This window comes from Condylura cristata, unplaced genomic scaffold (genome assembly GCF_000260355.1).
Source record: "Condylura cristata isolate star-nosed mole 26May11 unplaced genomic scaffold, ConCri1.0 scaffold00020, whole genome shotgun sequence".
Taxonomy (NCBI): Eukaryota; Metazoa; Chordata; class Mammalia; order Eulipotyphla; family Talpidae; genus Condylura; species Condylura cristata.
Window position 1 is genome coordinate 1,789,265 of NW_004567121.1, and position 21,710 is coordinate 1,810,974.

Genomic DNA, 21,710 nt, shown 5'->3' on the forward strand with positions numbered 1-21,710 from the left:
CAGGGGCGGTGAGAGGATTCACCAGAGACAGAGTGGGGAACCAGAAAAGGCAGACAGACAAAGTACACTGCTGAGGGGAGCAGCGGGCGGGTCAGGAGAGGTCTGCCACGCCATGTGGTCCCCTCCGGGACAGGCGGGAATCGAACTCATGCAGAAGTGGTTTTAACTTTTCAGTGCTGTGCTTTAACCGGCTGCGCCACCAGGGAGGGCCCAGATTTCAATATTCTTAACTTACTACAATAATCACAGAACAATACTCACAGAACAATAGATACGTAGATCCACAAATCAAAATGTAGAATACAGAAATTGAACCAGATAGATATGTCTAACTGATTTTAGACAATTTTAAGGTAATTAAACCAAAGAAAATCTTTTTTTTATTAATGTAATATTTTATTTTTACATTATTTTGTACATTTTTTTTCCATCTCAGTTGTAATCCCCATCGGTTTCCCATCACCGAGTCACCCATGTGCCATCACCATAGTCCTGTGCACTTACCTCCCCCATCTCCCCCACCCCCCCATTTGATCCCATTTCCCAATCCACCCCCACGAAATGTCTCTGGTATATGACTGTTCATTATTCTTATTATTTCAAAGGAAATCTTTTAACAAATAGTTGTTGGAGTAATTGGCCATCCAAGGGCAAAAAAAAGTCTCAATCTAAATCTCCTATCTTATATTAAAATGAACTTATAGATTATATAAAAATTAACTCAAATGGATCATTTAACTTAAGTGTAAAATGTGGAAATATAAAACTTTTTAGAAAGTCTGTAGTTAAAATTTTCAGGAGCTAGGGACAGATGTAAAGTCCTGAGATGAAATCAAAAGTATTGAGGTCATTAGTCACTAGGTAAATGTAAATTAAACCACAATGAAATACTACTATACAACCATCAGGTCCTACATAGAAAATAGTGACACTACAAAATGCTGGTGAGGTTATGAAGAAGCAAACTGCACTGCAATGCAAATATATATATATATGATGTATTTATGCATAAAAGAAGTGGGGTGCAGGCCAGAGATGCGGGGGGCGTGTGTGTGTGTGTGAGAAGATTCACCAGAGACAGAGCAGGGGGAAAAACAGGCAGATTAACTGAAATACACTGCTGAGGGGAGCAGCAGGTGGGTCAGGAGAGGTCTGCTGTGCCACATGGGTCACCTCCCTAGTCAGGGATCCAACTTGTGCTGCAGTGGCTGCAGACAGCTTCATAGTGCTACACTTTAACTCGTTGCACCACCAGGGAGGCCCCCATTTGGCAATTTCCTTTTTATAAAAATCAACATTCCTCAGTATTTATTCTAAAGAAATTAAAACCTATATTCATACCCAAACCTATTCATGAGTATTTATGACAGTTTTATCCCTAATAGTCAAATAAAGCAACCCAGATGTCTTTCAATGAGTGAACATTTAAACAGACTGGTACACCCATACTATGGAATACTGCTAAGCAGTCAAAAGTTACAGACCGTTGGCACACACGACCTGGATGAATCTCCAGAAAATTAAGCTGAGTGGAAAACACCAGTCTCAAAAGGTTGCAAATGATGTGTTCCCCTTTACATAACATTCTTGAGATGACACAATTACAGAAATGAACAGATCAGTAGCAGCTAACGGGGAACAAGGACAGGGAGAGCTATGGCTCTAAAGAGCCACATGGGAAGTCCTGTGGAGATGACAAGGCTCTGTCTTCACTGTATCCATGTCACAACCCTGGGCGTGAACGTCTCTGTATTTCTACAGATGGTCCCACCAGAACTAGGTAGAGGTCATGAACTCTGTAATACTTCCTATAACTGCATGTGAATCTATGATTCTCTCAAAATAAAAAGTTTAATTAAAAAACAAATGCTCAGCCCTCCCTGGTGGCGCAGCGGGTTAAAGCACTGCACTGAGAAGCTAAAGCCACTTCCACATGAGTTCGATTCCCGCCTGCCCCAGAGGTGACCACATGGCGTGACAGACCTCTCCTGGCCCGCCCCTGCTCCCCTCAGCAGTGTACTTCGTCGATCTGCCTGTTCTGCTCCCCACTTTGTCTCTGGTGAAGACTCTCACCACCCCTGAGCCTCTGGCCTGTACCCCAGTTCTGTATGTACAAATAAATCTTAAAAACAAACAAACAAAAAAAAAAAAGCTCTCCCCATTCCCCTCCCAATCATGGGAAAAATAAAGTTTAGGTTAGGTTTTAACAAAAGTAATTTTACATAAGCACAACAGAAATTATTTGTTGTTTCCTCTTTTTATTCCTTTTAGTTGACCATCACCAGAGGAAAATAGAACATGTGGATTTCGAAAGACCTTATGACAAGTCACACTGGAGCTGGATATTTTTCTTCAATCGTCATAGCAATAGCCAATTTAGTTAACAGAATTAACACCTATTGGTTTGAGGCCATAATCTGTGATGTGAATGACAAGCGGTCCAGGGAAGGTATGTACAGAGAAATCTCAGTGGCTTGTCATTGCTGTTCTCACCAGTGGGCCTGTCCCATCTCTATGCTTTGAAATGTGCCATCCCTACTTGCTGTCTCTGTACCATTACTAAGTACCAAATGCTTGAGTATCCCAGAAGAGGGGAGAAGTAGAAGAGGCCACCGCAATGTTGAGCCTCTAAAATCAAGAAAAGGGTAAGTCACCTTCAGGAAAAGGAAAAGCAACTGTAGCCATTTTATTTCATAAAAAAACAAAACAAACAAACAAACAAAAACACCCAATTTCCCAGTAGGGATCATTTCTATTTCATGTGCAGTAATGCATTTAAATTTTGTTGTTATGGAACCATAATAAAACACTGCTCTTAACTATGATGCCCTGTCTGCTTGGACACAGCTGAATTCCACCTTCTGAAAGGTCTTTCACTTGCAACACAGCTCTAATTTTAGCAACAAATTTCACCATTGGGAAATTCTTACTGTGCAACCTGGTGTAAGAAGATGAACCCAAAGACTCTCATGGAAAAGGATGCCCCAATTACCCAGTACTTCAAGCATCTCCAAGGAGCTCAAGAGAATGCAGCTGTCAGAACCAGAGGCTGAAGCATAGAAAAATAAGTTGCTCTTTCTTGCAGTTACAATTTATCCTTGAATGGAAGAAATGGAATGATCCTGGCTCACACCCCAGATACACAAAGCCATGCTATAGGGCAAAGCACGCAGGCTGAACAGGTGGCTGCCACAAGGAAACCAGGATTGTAGGGTGCTGACCTTGGGGTCCTTTACTGGCCCAACTGAAGAAACAAAATTTAGCTTGTATTTTTTTAACCTCAGTTGAATGGCTGGCATTTATAGGTTCAACAATGGATTTTATTCCACTGAAGAGCAGCTTGGAGCCAGGAGTAGGGAGGAAGGGGGAAGGGAGTTCTCTCTCACTTTTAGCAGCACTGTGTTAGCATTGGCTTTACCTCTCTGTTTAAGGGTCTCTGGTTCTGGAATCAGAATGAACTCGTATTCCAGGTATTCACCATTGTGTCTCCTGCACGTGAACCAGTTCTACAGATGTATAAGAAGGTTAAAACAGTTCTGAGGATGCTTTCAAATCACAGCCAATTTTAAAACGACCACTCCATTGCAATGATGTTATTGAAATGACCTCATGATAAAATCCTCAGCTTTTTTTTTTTTTAAAGATTTATTTATTTATTTATTTATGATACAAGAACTGGGGTTCAGGCCAGAGGTGCAGAGGGTGAGAGGATTCATCAGAGACAGAATGGGGAGCAGAACAGGCAGATCGACTGAGGACCATCAAACAGAGTTGTCCTCGCCAGCCTGGTGGAGAGGTTGCCTGTGACTACACTCAACGCCTGCTTCTCCACTCAGCCTGGAGGACAGAGCCAGGTATCCTGGGAACCTCATCATTTGCTTGTCATGAAGTCAGATGGGCCTTAATGGACTGATGGGGTGAGGGTGCAGGATCTGGAAGTCTTTCCTCTATTTCCTTACCAAAGAAAGCAAGAGTCTATGTGTCACAGGTTAAGCCAAGTAATTGAATAGCCCCACCTCCCTTTCCCAGTGCAATGAATGAATCAATATTCTACGCCTAAAACCTCAGTTTACTGTGCATGTGACTCCAGTATCTGAACATCTGTGAAGGAGCCGTGATCCAGGTTGTTTGGAGAAAGGGAAATAGAAGGATAGGAAATCTGAGTGTCCATTAAAAAGAAACACTAACATAGCATGGGAAATATCTGCATGAAGTGAAAGGTAACTGTACCACTTTTAAGGCTTTCAGGAATGGGTCTGGGGTACCCATGCTTGAAGTTAAGACTTGAGAAGAAGGGGGCTAAATATGCCAACACAATCTTGCCAGCTTGGAACTCTTTTCTAAGTTTTTACATTTTGTTTCTTACACTGCAAGTCTCTTTGCCATAAAGCAGTGACTAAATTTATATCCCTTTTAGTTTAAAACGGTAAATGAATGCCATTTATCATATAAGTTTGATAAACAGAAGTAGCACCCTATAGCTTTTAAGATCTGGTGCCTATCACATATCTATACATTCTTACTCCAAGCCACATTTCCTAAAAACAAGGAAATGATTTAGGTCAGTGGCTATATCTGTTCAGAACCACTTGAATGACCCATCAAAGGACTTATAGGTTTTTCCCATTCAATGATTCAACTATTTGATTGACTGAACTGAAACTCAAACCCAGGTCTGAATGATTATTTTAGACATGTGCAAGTATAGTCTAAGAGCCAAGGTCACTTGTGACTTAGGCTTTCTTGCTACATCGGGTTCCTGAGTAGAGGTGGTTCCTTTTTTAAGTGAGGAGCAACCTCTGAGTCAGTGGGTGGTGCTCACAGCCAACTCCATGGTAAAAGGTAAAGTTTTCCAAATACCACTCCATTTGGGGGAATGGCGACTTGGGGAAAAGGGACAGAGCTAAGGTTTGGGCAATATAGCTGCTGGTACCTGAACAGTTAAACCTCTGGTGAGAAAGCTGTCCTTGGAGAAGCCAGCACCTTGCCACATGTGGCTTTGGTTTGGATCTTCGTCTCTGCTCAGTGGATGATATCTGGGTAGGTCAGATGGAATCTGGTTATACACTAGTTTATAAATCTTTCTCTTTCTCTCTCTTCTCATACCCTATGTAAATAAATCCTCTTATTGTTTTTCTTTCTGTGTATCTGTTTTTGGGTCATGCATTGTGTTCTTAAGCATGTGGGTAAGGATCTTCAAGTGGGCTGACCTAGTTCTCCAGGTTTGCCCAGTTTCACTTTCAGTGGAACAGACCAAGGCTGGTAGGTGCTGGGTCCACTCCTGTATCCACTTGGCAACAAGGGCACAAAACAAAATGTGGGCTTGTGCTGGTGAACCTGGACTTCACCATTAACATACCCAAATCAAAGTGGTCTTAAAGGCACGGGAGAACGGCTCAGGTAGGTAAGGCGCCAATCATCTGCCGCTCCAACAGAGACAGTGCACGTAGAAAGGAACTGACAGGTCCTCAAGGCAATGTTTGGGTAAAGGGGTAACAACTATGGGTGTTTGGAGGTCAAATATGGGAGGAATGTCAAGGTTGCTGGGATATGGTCATAATCGGTATTTATGTTCTCCCTTCCTGAGAAGTTTTTGGTTTCGAGCACTGCCATTCTTACAGGCAGCCTCCCAGGGCCTGTGGGAGGTGGAATCTGGTTTCCTTCTTGCTGCGTTACTGGGTTATACAATCCCTTCCCTCACCTCCCTACGAGTCCTTCATAATCTGTATTCTCACGTGGTTCCATTATTTGGGTTTAAGGCAGGAAATAGAACCTGATTCAACATTTTGTTAAGAATTATTTTCACCACACTGAATAGGGTCTTTTTTGATCTGCAACCCACAGCTGGGCTGTGGTTCTCTCAGCACACATCGCCGAAAAAGCTTCCTCCTGCATTCATTTCTCAGTGTGAGCTGACCACATGTACTTGCTTCTTTTCTGTGTGTCACCAAGAGCCACTGTTCCAGTGCTGTCAGGCACTGACAGCGTGGGACAGCTGTGCCCAGGAGTTCAGGGAGCACTTTGATGAGAAAAATGAAATGATCACAAACCTTACTTTAAGGGTGGATATAAAATAGAGCCAAATACTCATTAGCACTAAAACGCATCACTTTAAGACATTGACATGCTTGTCTTTTTATTTTTTTTTTTAAAGAAAAATGAAGTTGGTCAAACTCCATGGAAAGTGGAGCTACCTGATTGTGAACTATTAGGTTATTTACATAGGTTTTCCTCCTAAAATGAGCTTCGGCCCATTGTTACTCCCTCATGCTGATAATTGTCTGAAACAAAATAAATATGAATGTCTAGGTTAATGAAGGCTGAAACACGATAATGCTTGGACACTAAGTTTTTCAGGAACAAAGCACATGATCGTTCCCTGCATGTCCCTGCAAAAGTACTTAATGAAAAGGGCACAGAAACCTTTTCTCAGGGGCCTGTGATAATGAAGCCACCTTTCAGCCACGGTCCTAAATGAAAGCATTAAGGTGGAGGCCCATCCTGTAGCTCAGGCCTGGGAAGACTAGGACAGCAGTGAACACAATCCAGAAGCCTCCCTTTTACTCCTCACGACATCAGCAGCAAGTCAACCTTAGACTATCAATCCATAAAGTGGTTCACTGCTAGGTGTTCACACTATGGACACTCATGAGGATTGCACAGGATAACGAATGTGGAGGAGTCTGTCAACACTGAAGCGCCAGACAAAAGTGTTAGTGAGTACAGCCAGGAAGGGCCACAGGGTCAGCTTGAATTTAAAAGGAAAACAACCCCCAAATCAACCTCCTCTCTCCTGGGGCCCTCTTCCCCAGATTTCAGAATGTGTGGATGGATTTTACCTACTCGGGGATCTCAGAAAACACTGTGAGGGATTTTAATTCCTCAGGTCTGGAATGTTCTGCGGTGCTCTATGTAGAGAGGCAGGGCCGGAGCTAGACGATGCTTGTGCTCAGTCCACCTGCATTTGGGAAGAGAAGTGCTAGTTTCTATGCTCAGCTGTAATTTGGGGCAGTCATTTCACTTCTCCTTTTTCTTAGTTTTGTTAAATGGAGATTACATCAGTTCTTTATACGGAGAAGGTATATAGGAGAATGAAATGAGTATTGCAGTTGTTTTTTTTTTAAGTATAAATACATGTACTACTACTACTAATTAGATTGGAACTTCAGCATAACTCCTGAGTATTCTAAAAAGTTTTATTATTTAGTCCTGTGTGCTCTTCCTGCCCCAGTTTTGATCCTGTTCCCCTCTCCTCCTCCATAGAATGTCTCTGGTTTATAGTTGTTAGTTGATGTTACCTTTTACTTCATTACAATGACTAGATAGGGGCCCTCCCTGGTGGCGCAGTGGGTTAAAGTGCAGCACTACGAAGCTAGCTGTAGCCACTGCAGCATGAGTTTGATCCCCAGCCAGGGAGGTGAGCCACATGTTGTGGTCAACCTGCCTCTTCTGCTCCCCACACTGTCTCTGGTGAATCCTCTCATTGCCCCTGTATTTCTGGCCTGTACCCCAGTTCTGTATGCATAAATAAGTAAATATTAAAAAAATACTATATATGAATATAGTATATCCACAGGGATTACAACTGAGATAAAAAAATGTACAAAATGAAGAATGATGTAAAAAATTTATATAAAATTACAAAATTATAGCTAACATATTCATATATTTTCATAAATTATCATATGTGTATAAAATAAATATGCACATTCTCTTAAAAATGTTTTATTACTTAAATTCAGCTCAGGCTGATTGCTTATGATTCCCGCTGCTAACTTTTTTAAGTACACTTTTTTTGGGGGGGGGATACTTTTAGATATACAAAATATTTCTAGGGCTAGTACCAAGTTGCCTTCACCCAGTTTTTATTGTTAATATCTTACAAAACTGTGGGTCATTGTAAAAATTAAGTCAGTACTGGTACACTAATATTAACAAATTGCAGACTATTCAGTTTCCTTTTCTTCGTTCTACTAATGTTCTTTTTCTGTTCCAGGACTCAGTCCAAGATACCATATTGCATTTAATAATTATATCTCCTTGTTCTCTTCTGGCCTGTGATGGTTTCTCATTTTTCCTTATCTTTTATGCATTGACAGGTACTGTATAGCCCAGACTGGTCAGTAACTGCATAGAAGAGGCAGCTGGGTGGCCTGTGTGATAGTGTCATGAATGGACTGAGGTTTTGGGGAAGAAGTGCTTTTCTTATATGAGAGGTCCATTATATCACCATGACTTATCACTGGTGATAATAACCTTAATCACTTGATTAAGGTAGAACTTGTCAGATTTCTCTATCATAAATAAACTATTGTCCCTTTCAAAATTCTAGTCTTTAAAATAAAGTCACTAAGTCTGGGCCTTCCCTGGTGGCACAACAGGTTAAAGCACAGCACTCTGAAGCTATCTGTAGCTACTTGCAACTCCCAGCCAGAGAGCTGACCCATATGGCTCAGCAGACCTCTTCTGACCCACCTGCTGCTCCCCTCTGCAGTGTATTTCAGTCCATCTGCCTGTTCTACTCCCCACTCTGTCTCTGGTGAATCTTCTCACCCCCTATACCTCTGGCCTGTACCCCACTTCTTGTATCATAAATAAATAAACCTTTAAAAAAATTCTTCAGGGTCCATTGGTTGAACTCCACAAAATTCTCTAGTTCTATCACTTGAGACATCAGCCAATGGGTCCCTCCCTATTTCTCACATGCTTGCCCTAAGTACTCCCATTTCTCTGATTTTGCTCACTTCATCGACCATGTAGAAAGGCTCACTGAACCCTCTCCCTGCCCCCATCTGAGCCACCCCTGCCACTTTGTTTTAAATTAAGTTTTCACTCTGGATCTAGAACAAGCACAACGTTCCTCTGATGTCATCACTGTCCTCTTAACGCTGAACTTACTGTTGTGGCCATGCACACTCAAAAAGCCCCTGCGTTCTGGTGTTGCTATTTGTGTTTTTAAAGTGAGTTTTGTTTCCCCAAATATAACGAGCCCTCTGAAAACAGAGACCAAGCATATTCCTGTCTGTGTTTTAGCTTCTAACAGAGGACCTGGAAGGGAGGAGAAACTCAAGAAATGTGTTGGGGATGATTGTGCTTCCTCTTCTTTTCTTTAAAAGAAGATCTTGGTGGTGAGTCATGGTCCCGACCTTCACATTCAGGTGTTCTGCAGCTATTACACTCTGTTCTCATTGCTTGCACAGACATAAAAGCACACAGGCCTTTTCATGAATATAAAGAATAGGTTAATAGACTTTGGTGAGAAGTTGGTACATAAAAATCACTTACTGCAGGGAAAATTCTTTAGGAATAATATCAGTTACACAGAAGTGAGGAAAGTGAGAAGGCAATCACTTTTTTAAAAGTTCTGGTGGTACCCCACTCTGTCTCTGGTGAATCCTCTCACCCTCTGCTTCTCTGGCCTGTACCCCAGTTCTGTACGAATAAATAAAATAAATCTTAAAAAAAAAAAAAAAGTTCTGGGGGTAGGGCCCTCCCTGGTGGCGCACAGGTTAAAGCACAGCACTAAGAAGCTAAAACCACTTTTGCATGAGTTCAATCCCTGCCTGCCCCGGAGGTGACCCACATGGCACAGCAGACCTCTTCTGACCCGCCTGCTGCTCCCTTCAGCAGTGTACTTCGTCGATCTGCCTGTTCTACTCCCCACTCTGTCTCTGGTGAATCCTCTTGCCGCCCCTGCACCTCTGGCATGTACCCCAGTTCTGTATGCACAAATAAATAAATCTTTAAAAAAAAGTTCTGGAGATAAGAGCTTGATTGCTGCTCATTGAATATATAGTGGAGAAATTATTCAATTTGTTGCTTTATATCATGAGATACTGATGAAGGTATATGTAAATGACATACTTAACATGTTTATTAAAGAGCCTAAAACAATACTTCAATCCTAAATTTTGCCTTAGTGATGTTCCAGTGAGAAGAGGCCACTGAACTGCAATGGCACATGGGGAAGAAAATTGTGACATGTTTCATGCCTTCCTTGAGATTTCACCTGAAGATTTTTCTTAAACAGTAGTTACTTCTCCTGAACAAAATTAATGCATTCCTTTTTATATGCCCTTATAAGTGTATAAATAACCAATATTTTGATTTCACAATACATATAATTTTATAATTCAATGTAATACAGCTTTAGAAAAAGTGGTCTTATGAGTGCATTCGGCTAAGTGCTTTACATTTCTTTATAAAATATATAAAAGAATATATGTAAAATATATAAAATAAAATATTACGAAAATCACTCCACTTTTTTTTTTTTTTTGCTAAAACAAGGAAAAAGCTTTTAGTTTCCTTGTCTCCTTTTCACATCCAAAAGTTCCTACATAGTGAATCACTTCCTTGTCACTTAAGCTCTGAAGTGAAACATGATCGTGGCAGGCAATGAAAACATGTATCTGAAGTCCCAGAGGCATAAAAATCCATGAGCAGTAACCGATAAAAGATGGACAAAAATGTTTTCTAAGAAAGCAAAGAACCAACAGCTGATGCTTAAAGGGTTTCTGCTGTGCACTGGGGTTCCTTACCTGGCTCCGAATCCTCATGCTGTCCACGGGAGTCAGATATCTATGTTCTAGATACCAGGCTCGCTCCTGGAACACCAGCTTGGTTCCATATAACACACAAAACTAAGGCGTGGGAGAAGGGGAAAGAAATGAACAAATAAAAGTATGTTAGAAATTGCAGAATCTAAACAGGGAAAGAGCACATTATAGTCTATAAGATCATAAAAGGTAATGCCTCCTTAACAAAAGGGGATCACATTTTAGATGTGCAGTGAATGTTTTAGTTTTTAAAACCATTCTATAGAAAATCTAAAGCATATATAAAAGTAGAAAGAATAGCAAACCAAACTCCTGTGTATCCATTTCCCAAGTCAACAAATATTAACTCATAGGCAGATTTCTTCCATCTGTAATCTCATCTAGCCTTTCATCACCCCGATCATTTTAAAAGCTAAGTCCACACATATTTTATTCAAAAACATGAATGTCGTATGCCTGCTTGCTTTCCTTCTCAATTCATGAAAGCATGTTCTAAATGTATATTCTGAACAGAGTCACCTTGATATTTTCCATTGAGCATGGTTTAAACTTTCATAAAAATAGCACTTCTCATTTACATTTTGTTTCAACATACTTTTCCTATTGCATTTCTGAAACTGACATAGACGTCCTTCATGACATCACTGGTATTGAGCAACAATAAATGAGTTTCTCTATACTGGAAGTAACTTTTAAACTATTTATTAATTTCCCTCTTAATATATAATAATTCTAAAATTACACAAAAGTGCAGAGAAAGGCACCTCTATGTCTTCATCACACAACTTCAATAATTCCCCAGTCATGGTGATCTTTTTTTTAAAAAAAAATTTTACTTATAAATACAAGAACTGAGGCACAGGCCAGAGGTGTGGGGAAGAGAGGATCCACCAGAGACAGAGTGGGGAGCAGAACAGGCAGATCTACTGAAATACACTGTTGAAGGGAGTAGAGGGCGAGATGGGAAAGGTCTGCTGTGCCCTGTGGCTCAGCTCTCCTGGTCAGGCAATGTAGAGCCGAGACTAACCCTTCATGCTACCTGGGAGGCCCTCATGGTGATTCTTGTTTTATCTCTACTCCTAACCATTCTCTCCTTCCTGTATTATTTTGAAACAAAATTCAGTCATATTCCATCCATGAGCATTTCATTGTGTATCTCTAAAAGATAATGATAATGACTCTTCAGATCATTAAAAGCACCTCAATGTCAAGTCAAGCAACAACAAAACCCTCTTACACAGAGTCAAGTGGAGATGACCCTGGCATCAGAAGACAACAGATCTTCTATGGATCATCAGACTCAGAAAGCCTACAGTTCACAAGTCACTTAGACAAAACAAGCCCTTCTTTTTCTGCGATTCTGGGACGTCCTTAAGGTAGGATTTTTATGAAGAGCCTCAACTATTTCAGTCTTCCCAAAAGGGGTCACAATATGGCCTCGCAGCTTGTCTATGAAAGATATTTAAGATTAATTATAGTTCTTTATGGACTTGCCCAAGTTCTGGGCAATAATTGCTTGGCTATTGTAAGTTTCCTTTGGCTTCTGGATATAACAACAATAAAGATGTTATTTGATTCCCCATGTTTAAAAAAAAATAAAGTGTACATTTGCTCATTTATTGTTTTCTGACATCAGTTTTGTCCTCCTTGGTATCAAGTCTCTCACACTACAAGTCCTTCCCAATTCAGAGAGAAATGCAAACGCTATAGGAGACAAATAGGGCTGCTGTGTTTTGGTATTAGCACTAACACTGGGGCTTGTGCTCAAACTCTGAATGTAGATAAAAACGGTGTTTTAAATACTTCATCAGATTTTTTTAAAGGACTTTATTTTTTAAAGTTATTTATTTATTTATACATACAGAACTAGGGTACAGGCCAGAGGTGCAGGAGTGGTGAGAGGATTTACCAGAGTCAGAGTGGGGAGCAGAACAGGCAGACTGGTGAAGTATAATGCTGAGGGGGAGCAGCAGGCAGGTCAGGAGAGGTCTGCCGCGCCATGTGGGTCACCTCTAGGGTCGGGGATTGAACTCGCACTGAAGTAGCTGTGGCCAGCTCGCAGTGCTGCATCCTAACCCACTGCACCATCAGGCAGGGCCCCCTCATCAGATTATTTTTTAAACCTCATGTTATGCTGGGATTTGACCATCCCACGCTATTAAATACTACCGTTATGTGTATCCTTGGATAAATCTTTCCCCCACCCCCACTATTCACTGTGTGCAGATAACTTCCTTAGACTGCACATCACAGTCCCCTCGACTCCGACCCTGCTTTCTTTTTTTTTTTTTTAAAGATTTATTTATTCATACAGAACTGGGGTACAGCCCAGAGATGCGGAGGGTGAGAGAACCCACCAGAGACAGACTGGGGAGCAGAACAGGCAGATGAAGTACACTGCCGAGGGGAGCAGCGGGCGGGTCAGGAGAGGCCTGCCATGCCATGTGGGTGACCTCTGGGGCAGGCGGGGATCGAACTCATGCAGAAGTGGTTTAAGCTTCTTAGTGCTGTGCTTTAACCCGCTGCGCCACCAGGGAGGGCCCATGACCCTGCTTTCTTTAACTATGCTCCAATCAACAGTATGCTTATAACAGCCACTATTCAGTAAGCAGGGTACCAGACACTGCGAAGTTTTTACATCCTCATTATTTACATCCTCACAATTAAAAGTAGCTATTGTTGGCTTATGCAGGAAGGGTTAACTCAGCAAGCCTGGGCTATTCACAGCCCAAATATTCTCAAGGTCTTCTGCCTGGCCCTTGGCCTAACTTTTGGGAGATGACCTCTGAGCTCTTGGATTATCTTGCCTGATAAAAGTGTGTCACTGTACGCCTGAGGCCTTGGCCAAGCCAGATAGTTAATGCTAACAGTTGGGCTTATGTTGAAGCCCTGTTTTTGTACGCCTCAGGCACAGAGCCATGCTGCACCACTTTTTCCTCTGAGGGCTGTGATCTGGGCAGCTGAGACCAGTCATGTGCTGTTGCTGTGCTGTGTGACTCCCAATGACAACTTTGGAAACCGAGGGCTGGCAGCTCAGTTGGCAACACTTGCCGATATCGTCACCCATTGCTGGAGCACTGCTGGCAGAGCAAGTGCTGTCTGCATGACTCCGCTGAGGGGAAAACTTGCTGGGAGGTCGCGCTGGTTTCACTTGGCCTCCACCCACTGCACCTTTTCCCTTGACTGATTTTTATCTTATTCGTTTGCTGTTAAAAAATTTGAATTTAACATCTTTTCTGGGTCATGTGAGACTTCCACACTCAAGCTGGAGTGTGGACTTGAGAACCCGTAGCTTAGGCACCATTTTTTACACATGAAGAGACAGAGGCTCAAGACAGTTAAATTACAGAGTCATGGTTGGAAGTAAGTCTTCCAGTGTTCAAAGGTAGTTTTCTGTCTAGTGCATCACAGTACCTCCACTTTCCAGAATTTAAAAAACAAACAGACCATTAATTTATGTATGTATATGATTTTTAAAAGATTGTGGTAACATTAGGGTCCTCATCAGTTATCACCACCATAGAGCACCCAGAACTGAATAAGACACAATCCACTACCATCGTCCACTGTTTTTCCTTCCCTCTTTGTTTTTCTCTCTCCCACATATAGATGACCTTTTCTAAAAACAGAGGGGGAGTTCTAGTCTGGGTAAGATGGAGTAGATGATGACACTCCAGTCACCTCTTCCACTGAACACAGCCATAACTTCTGGGCAGAGTGAATCAAGAGAACTTTTAAGAAATCTGAAAAACAGCAGTAGGCAGACTGGAAGAAAATACCAGAACTCAAAGTCTCATTACTTTGGTGACATGTTTCATTTTTACCCCTAGTCCTCAAGCTGCTGATCCCAGTGTTTGCCTCCATAGGCAAATGCAGCAGAGCAGAATAACATTACTCCAGACTTCTGGCTGGAAGATGGGAAAAGGGAGCCTGAGGGAAACCTAAAAGTACCAAGGAGGTGGTAGAAAGGAAGGGTTTGAGGAAGTAACACCATTAAGTTATCTATGAACTTCTGGGTTCAGTCCCAGCTATGCACCATGGATCTAAGTTTTATTACATACAAAATATGTTGAGAACTGAAACTAGCAGGTAGGTGAGAATGCAGAGACCAGACACACCACTGAGTGGTGCACATGTGGGACAAAGAATAGCACTGAAAAGACTGTCATGACTACACCGACACTGAGACACAGTCAGCAGAAGGTGAGTTGGAACTTGCAGCCTATATAACCAGATACATGCTCTGCTAAGACAAAATTACTCACATTTCTAGTGAGATTTAAATAAAGCCCACAATCTCATAACATACTATTCAAAATGTCCAAGAGTAATAAAATTAAGCAAAGTGTAACTTATCGTCAGATGCCAACAGCAAAATGACACAGATATTGACATTATCCAGCAAAAAAGGTTAAAATTGCTATTAGAAAAATTCTCAAAGTGAGCACAAAGCCTCTTGAAACAAATGCTAATGTAGTTTCAGCAAATAAATAGAAAATATAAAAGAAAGTCAAGTAGAAATTTTAGAACTAAAAAATTAACAGCAGAGTAGTCTAGAGAAACGAGAATTAGTAAACTAGAAGATAAAATAATCTATTTGGACAACAGAAAGAAAATACAATAATAAAAGCTCTAACCTTCACATCACTGGACAGGAGAAAAGAAAGGAAATGGGGACAATAAATAGCAGGAAAGCTCACATTTCACACGCACACACACACATCTACAAATGTGCTGGTTTTAGAAGCTTGGTGAACTCCAATAAACCCAAAATATTCATTCTCACACAGATCATCTTGAAATTAAAGAAAGAAAAAAATCTTGAAAAGAGAGAAAAATGATGCATCACGTGTAGAAACAATGATAAGTAGGACTGGGTTTCTTATCAGAGCTGTGAATGCCCATGTGGGAAGCTATATGAACATTCTTCAGACCACTAAAAAGGTAGCTACCATATGTCCCAGCAATTCCACTCTTAAGGATCTACCCAAAGGACACAAAGACATTAATTAAAAAGGACATCTACACCCCTATGTTTACTGCAGCACTATTTATAATAGGTAAGACTTGGAACCAACCCAAATGCCCAAAAGTAGATGACTGGATCAAGAAGATGTGGACATATATACACACTGGAATACTATTCAGGAACCAAAAAATATAAACTCATGCCATTTGCAGCAACATTCGGAGCTAGAAGGGGTTATGCTCAGTGAAATAAACCATAAGGAAAAAGAAAAATATTGGATGGTTTCACTTAGAACATAGGGGAATCAAATGAGGGATGAGGGGGAAAAAAAACTAAAAAACACAGCAAAACAAGACAAAAATAAACAGATAACTATAAATCAGAGACCTCCTCCAAGGAGCATGAAGGAGAGGGATCAAAACGAATGGGAAGAGCACAAGGTTCTATGGTGATAGTGTGTCAATTGGTGGTAGAAATTCTATGGGGACTACACCTGAGAAAAGAACACAATGTTGTTTTAAAAAAAGAACAATGATGTGAAATATATACAAGTAAATTATTTTTTTAATTTTATAAAAGGAAAATAAAGAAGAGATGCAACATCTGTACTGACAATAATAACTATCAATCCAGAATTTCATATCATGTAAAACTATCCCTCAGGAGTAAAAACGAAGATACTGTCAGTTAAAGAAAAACTGAGAGGATGTGTTGTCAGCTGACCTGATCTAAGCAAGTTGTTTAAAAACTCTTTAGTAAAAAGGAAAAAGATACTTGGAACACTGGGAATGGAGGTAAAGCAATAGAAATGGTAACTATCTGGTAGACAGGACAAACTGTTCTCCTGAACTCTCTTAACATGTGTTTAATGACGTCTATTGTCTGTGTGGTTTCCAATGTACGCAGATGTACTTTTATAAGAAACCTGTGACACACATAGTAAATCGGTAAAAGAACTCTATGGTGATAAGATTTCCACTGAAAGCTGTAACATACTTATTCAGAGCAGAGTGCAAAAGAGTTAAGTATATATATATATATATATATATATATATTATACTCAGAACTTGTGATTAGAATTATGTTAAATCTATGAATCAGTCTGGGGAGAATTAACAAATAAATTCCCTTCCAATCTAGTTGATTAGTTCTTCCTTGGTTTTGTTCATCAACGTTTTCAGTTTTCAGCTTAAAGATAATATACAAGTTTTTGTAGATTTATACTTAATAGGATATATATACATTCTCTTTCTTGTTCAAATAGGTTGTTTTTATTTTAACTTCTGCATATGTGTGTGTGTGTGTATGTGTGTGTTATAAAGCCCCTCCATATATATAAGGGACTTTATATAATGAGATATAGGTAAATCCAAATGCTATCTTAAAAAATGCTCAAATAATCCAAAAGCTCTATGCTGTAATTCACATTAAAATCTAAATGGTTCGCTCCCTCCCTGGTGGCACAGCGGGTTAAAGCTAACACCACTCCAGCATGAGTTCCATGCCTGCCCCAAAGGTGACCCACATGGCGTGGCAGACCTCTCCTGACCTGCCCACTGCTCCCCTCAGCAGTGTACTTCATCTATCTGCCTGTTCTGCTCCCCACTCTGTCTCTGGTGAATCCTCTCACTGGTGGCCCCTGCACCACTGGCCTGACCCCAGCTCTGTATGCAGAAGTAAATAAATCTTTAAAAAGAAAAAAAAAGAATTAAACAGGCACACTATAGAGAAAAAAGGGCACACGAATTAGAAAGACAAAAATAAAACTACCCCCTTCGCAGACATGATAACTTATAGAAAATTTACAAAAACAGAAACAAAAAACAACCCTCCAAATCTCTAGACTTAATAGTGAGCTTGCACAGGCCACAAGATATGAAGTCTACATGAAGTATCAACTGCACTTCTAGATACTGACCATATGCAATAAGAATCTGAAATGTAAAACATCATATCTTTTACAACTCTACCCAGTGAAATTATTTTAGGATGGCTAACTTGTTCTGTATCCTGATTGTGGTGGCAGTCACACAGTTCTATACATGTATTAAAATTCACAGAACCATGCATCCCCTAAACAAAGGCAGTTTGAGTTTGCTACATACCATTTAAAATGTAGCATCTTCCTATATAAGCTCCTCCTTCTGCATCTTGGCAAACTCAAACTCCAAGCTGAAATGGCCTATTTTTCTAGTGTGCCCTGTATGGAAATCGTGTCCAACCATCTCCTCTCACTGAAAAGTTCCTACAGCAGTGTACTTTTCCCTGATACTCTTCTGCATGTTGGTGTAATTATTTGCCCATGTGGCTTTCTCCCTCAACACAATGGGATCAGGAAACCAGGAATGGTGGTTTGTAGATTTTGGAGTCCAGGCCCTTATCCAGCACTAGGCCTCAGTTTGCATCTGTGGAAGTGAAAAGTTCAGACAACCTTGCTTTCCAGAAGCGTAAGTCCACTGGGACCAACCACAAACAGAAGAAGGGAGGTTGCCTGCGATTTATGGGAGTAGGCAGAGTATATCCATGGCCCAAACTGCATAATAAGCAGGAGAGGAAGCAAAAGGACTGAGTTGGACCTCTAGTGTCAAAGAAAATGAACAAAGCTTATTAATGCATGATAGTACCAGCATGACATCAGAACAGTTCCCCCAGCAACAACCCAGTTCTCTCACGGTGATGAAGTGTTCTGCCTTCTGCCTCTGACTTTAGTCACTTGGGATCTGCATTATTGCCTTGTAAAATTGATGGGCAGTGGCTCCATCTCTTGGCTTAAGGAATTTCTGCCAGCATTAGCAAAAAGTATTGGCTTGGCAATTTCTGAGGGCATTGCTTGCAATAGGAAAGTGATTAAAATTAGGCTAGATTGGAACGATGGCCATCCTCAAGCCTTATAGTTCACTGGCTCAGTCTCCTCCAAGCCATCAGCTCCAGCTGTGATCTCATCTGCTTTCACAGATATGGGAAGTGTATTTCTATATAGCCAGAAAGGTGAGAGGGGCCAAGTTCAGTGCTTTATTGTTTGTTGTTTTGATCACCTGAGGAAAATATTCAAGTCTAAAGTCTCTTTTCCTTCCTAATTGGCTGGAGATGCTAATTAAATATTTTTAAATTCCGACCTGCCCAGTACATCTTGTCTTCAGAACCTCTCTTCTTGAGAATAGGCACCAGCTGCTGGGTCATTCTGGTAGCTCAAGGTGCTCTGGGAGAGTAGGGTTGAGGATGAGTCTTATCTCCTGAGTCTGTGCACCAGGATGGCTCCCTTTACCGTGCTGTCATATGGCAGAGGAGCCCCCGAGGGCCAGACACTGCTGTCACAGCGGGCCAAACACAGAAGGCTTGGCAGGAAGTGGGGAAGGGCCCCAGAGAGCCACACCCAAGGCACATTCTATTTTATGCCCAGGAGAAAAGCCTACATCTAGCTCTATCTTGGTCTCCACAGATGCTGGGAAATGAAAAGTGCAGAAAATGCATCTGCTATATGTGAGACCATTTGATATTTTTCTTTTTCTTTTTGGCTTATTTCACTGAGCATAAACCTTCTAGCTCCATCCATGTTGCTGCAAGGAATGTAAAACAAAAAAGGATTAGAAAAAAAATAAAGTAATAAAGTAAAAATCAGAATCATCAGGCAACTACAGCTCAGAGATGTACTGTAGGGGGTGGAGGAGGAAGGAGGCCCAGGACAGGGGTGGGAAGAGCACAAGAGACCATGGTGATGGTGTACGGGTGAGGTGGGTGGTGGGGAATGACCCAGCAGCTGGTGCCTATTCTCAAGAAGAGAGGTTCTGAAGACAAGATGTACTGGGCAGGTCGGAATTTGTACAATGTATGTGAAACCATACATTGTACAAAAATGAAGGATGGTGTAATGAATATATTAAAAAATTAACAGAAAGAAAATGCATCTGCAGGAAATAAGAAAAGGACAATCCAAAAAGGATTCAGAAATGAAAGCTCTAGAGAGAAGGCAATCTTGAGACAACTTTCTACCAACATTTTGCATGTGCTTGGACAGAAGAGAAACCAGCACTCAGTTGCTTCTGAATCCTGTAGATTGAAGGGGAAATGTCTCCTGTCTGAGGCCATACAGCCCGCAGGATCCACACTCTGGCAAGCCCGCTCTCCACCTTGTAGTACTGCAGTGCACTGGCCTTAGTGTGCAGTGGGTGTGGGGAAATCCAGACAGCACAATTGTGCAGGCAGCAGTGAGGCTTTCCCCTCTGGTCCTCCTAACAAATCCACCGCATACACTACTTTATGCTGGCAGGTTCAACAGCTTATGGAAAAACATCCAGCCCAGCTCCTCTCTCTGACTTGTTTTGACACAGAGCCGTTCCACACTTCCTGCCACTCCCAATCCCCATCTGCCCTTGGCTCTGCAACCATCACCAGAACGTTTTTCATTTTGCAAAACTAAAACTCCACTCATTAACAAAACTCCTCACCCCCCCATGCCCCCCACCCCTGGGATCCACCGTTCTACTTCCTATGGGGATGAATCTGGGGAGTCCAGATACTCATACAGATGGACACATACAGCATATGTTTTGTGACTGGCTTATCTCATTAGCAAAACCCTTCAAGGTTCACCCATATTGTAGTCTGTGTCCAAATTTTCATTTTTATGGATGAATAACATGCCACATTTTTTGTTTGTTTGTTTATCCATTCATCCACCAATGGACATTTATGTCACGTCCGCCTTTTAGCTGTTGTAAACAGTGTTGTGATGACACGGGTGTACAGATAATTGTTCGAGTCATGGGTCTTCAGTTCTTTTGGGTGTATGCTCAGGAATGGAACTGCTAGGTCATGTGAGAATTATAATTCTATTTTTGAGGAACTGCCATACTGTGCACCATTTGACCTCTCACTAACAGTACACAGGGATTCCGATTTCTCTACATCCTTGCCAAAACATGTTCCGTTTGTTTGATGGCAGCTATCTTAACTAGTGTGAAGAGGTAGCTCATTGTGGTTTGGATTTACATTCCCCAATAGTGATGTTGAGCTTCTTTTTGTGTGTTTACTGCCCATGTGTGGATCTTTGCAGAAATTCCTTGCTCATTTTGAACTGGGTGGTTGGATTTTGTTGTTGAGTTTTAGGAGTTGGCTAAACAGTCTGGAGAAAACTTTAGCAGATATGTGATTTGTAGATACTTTCCTTCATTCTGTGGGTGGTCCATTTACTCTATTGATAATGTCATTTGATGTCCAGTTTTAAATTTTTAAAAAAGGTTTATTTATTTATGTTTTAAAAACTGAGGTTCAGGCCAGAGGTGCAGGGGCAGTGAGAGGATTCACCAGAGACAGAGTGGGGAGCAGAACAGGCCGACTGATGAAATACACTGCTGAGGGGAGCAACAGGAGGGTCAGGAGAGGTCTGCCGTGCCATGTGGGTCACCTCTGGGATGGGTAGGGATTGAACTCATGCTGAAGTGGCTTTAGCTTCTTAGTGCTGTGCTTTAACCCGCTGCGCCACCAGGGAGGAACTCCAGTTTCAAATTCAAATGAATTCTAATGTCTAACTTTTTTGCTTTTGCCTCGCCATTGGTATCACATCCAAGAAACTATTGCAAATTCAACGTTCTGAGCTTTTCCTTTATGTTTTCTTCTGAGAATTGTATAGTTTTAGCACATACATTTGAGTGTCTATTTTGTTAACTTTGCATGCCATATAAGATAAGGGTTCATCTTCACTCTTTTGCAAGTGGATACTAGCTCAGATGTTAAAAACCCTGTCCTTTCCCCACTGGATGATCTTGGCACTGCTATTGAAAAATCACTTGACCAAACATCTTAGGGTTTATTTCTGGACTCTCTAGTCTGTTCCATTGGAATGTCTTTATATCAGTACCACCCTATTTTGATTGCTGTGGCTTTGTAGAAATTTTGAAACTGGGAAGCATGAGACCTTGATGTGTTTCTTTTTTCAAAATTGTTTTGGCTATTTAGAGTCCCTTAAGATGCCATATGAATAATATGATGGGTTTTTCTGTTTCTGCAAAGAATGCCACTGTGATTTTGATAGGGATGTCATTAAATCTGTACATTTAGGCAATATTGACATCTTAAAAATATGAAGTCTTTCGGCCCTCCCTGGTGGCGCAGCGGGTTAAAGCACAGCACAAAGAAGCTTAAGCCACTTCCACATGAGTTCGATCCCCGCCTGCCTCGGAGGA

At 41.2% G+C, this 21,710-nt stretch overlaps 1 protein-coding gene across 4 annotated transcripts in view; it reads right to left on the reverse strand.

Annotated features, from left to right (window-relative positions):
- ACOXL (acyl-CoA oxidase-like) overlaps window positions 1-21,710 on the reverse strand; it is a 269,242-nt gene that overhangs the window by 16,476 nt on the left and 231,056 nt on the right. For all 4 annotated transcript variants that reach the window (XM_012727649.1, XM_012727648.1, XM_012727647.1 and 1 more), the window contains one exon: window positions 10,542-10,643. In XM_012727649.1, the coding sequence (XP_012583103.1) occupies window positions 10,542-10,643 (102 nt within the window). The remainder of the gene's footprint in view (window positions 1-10,541; window positions 10,644-21,710) is intronic.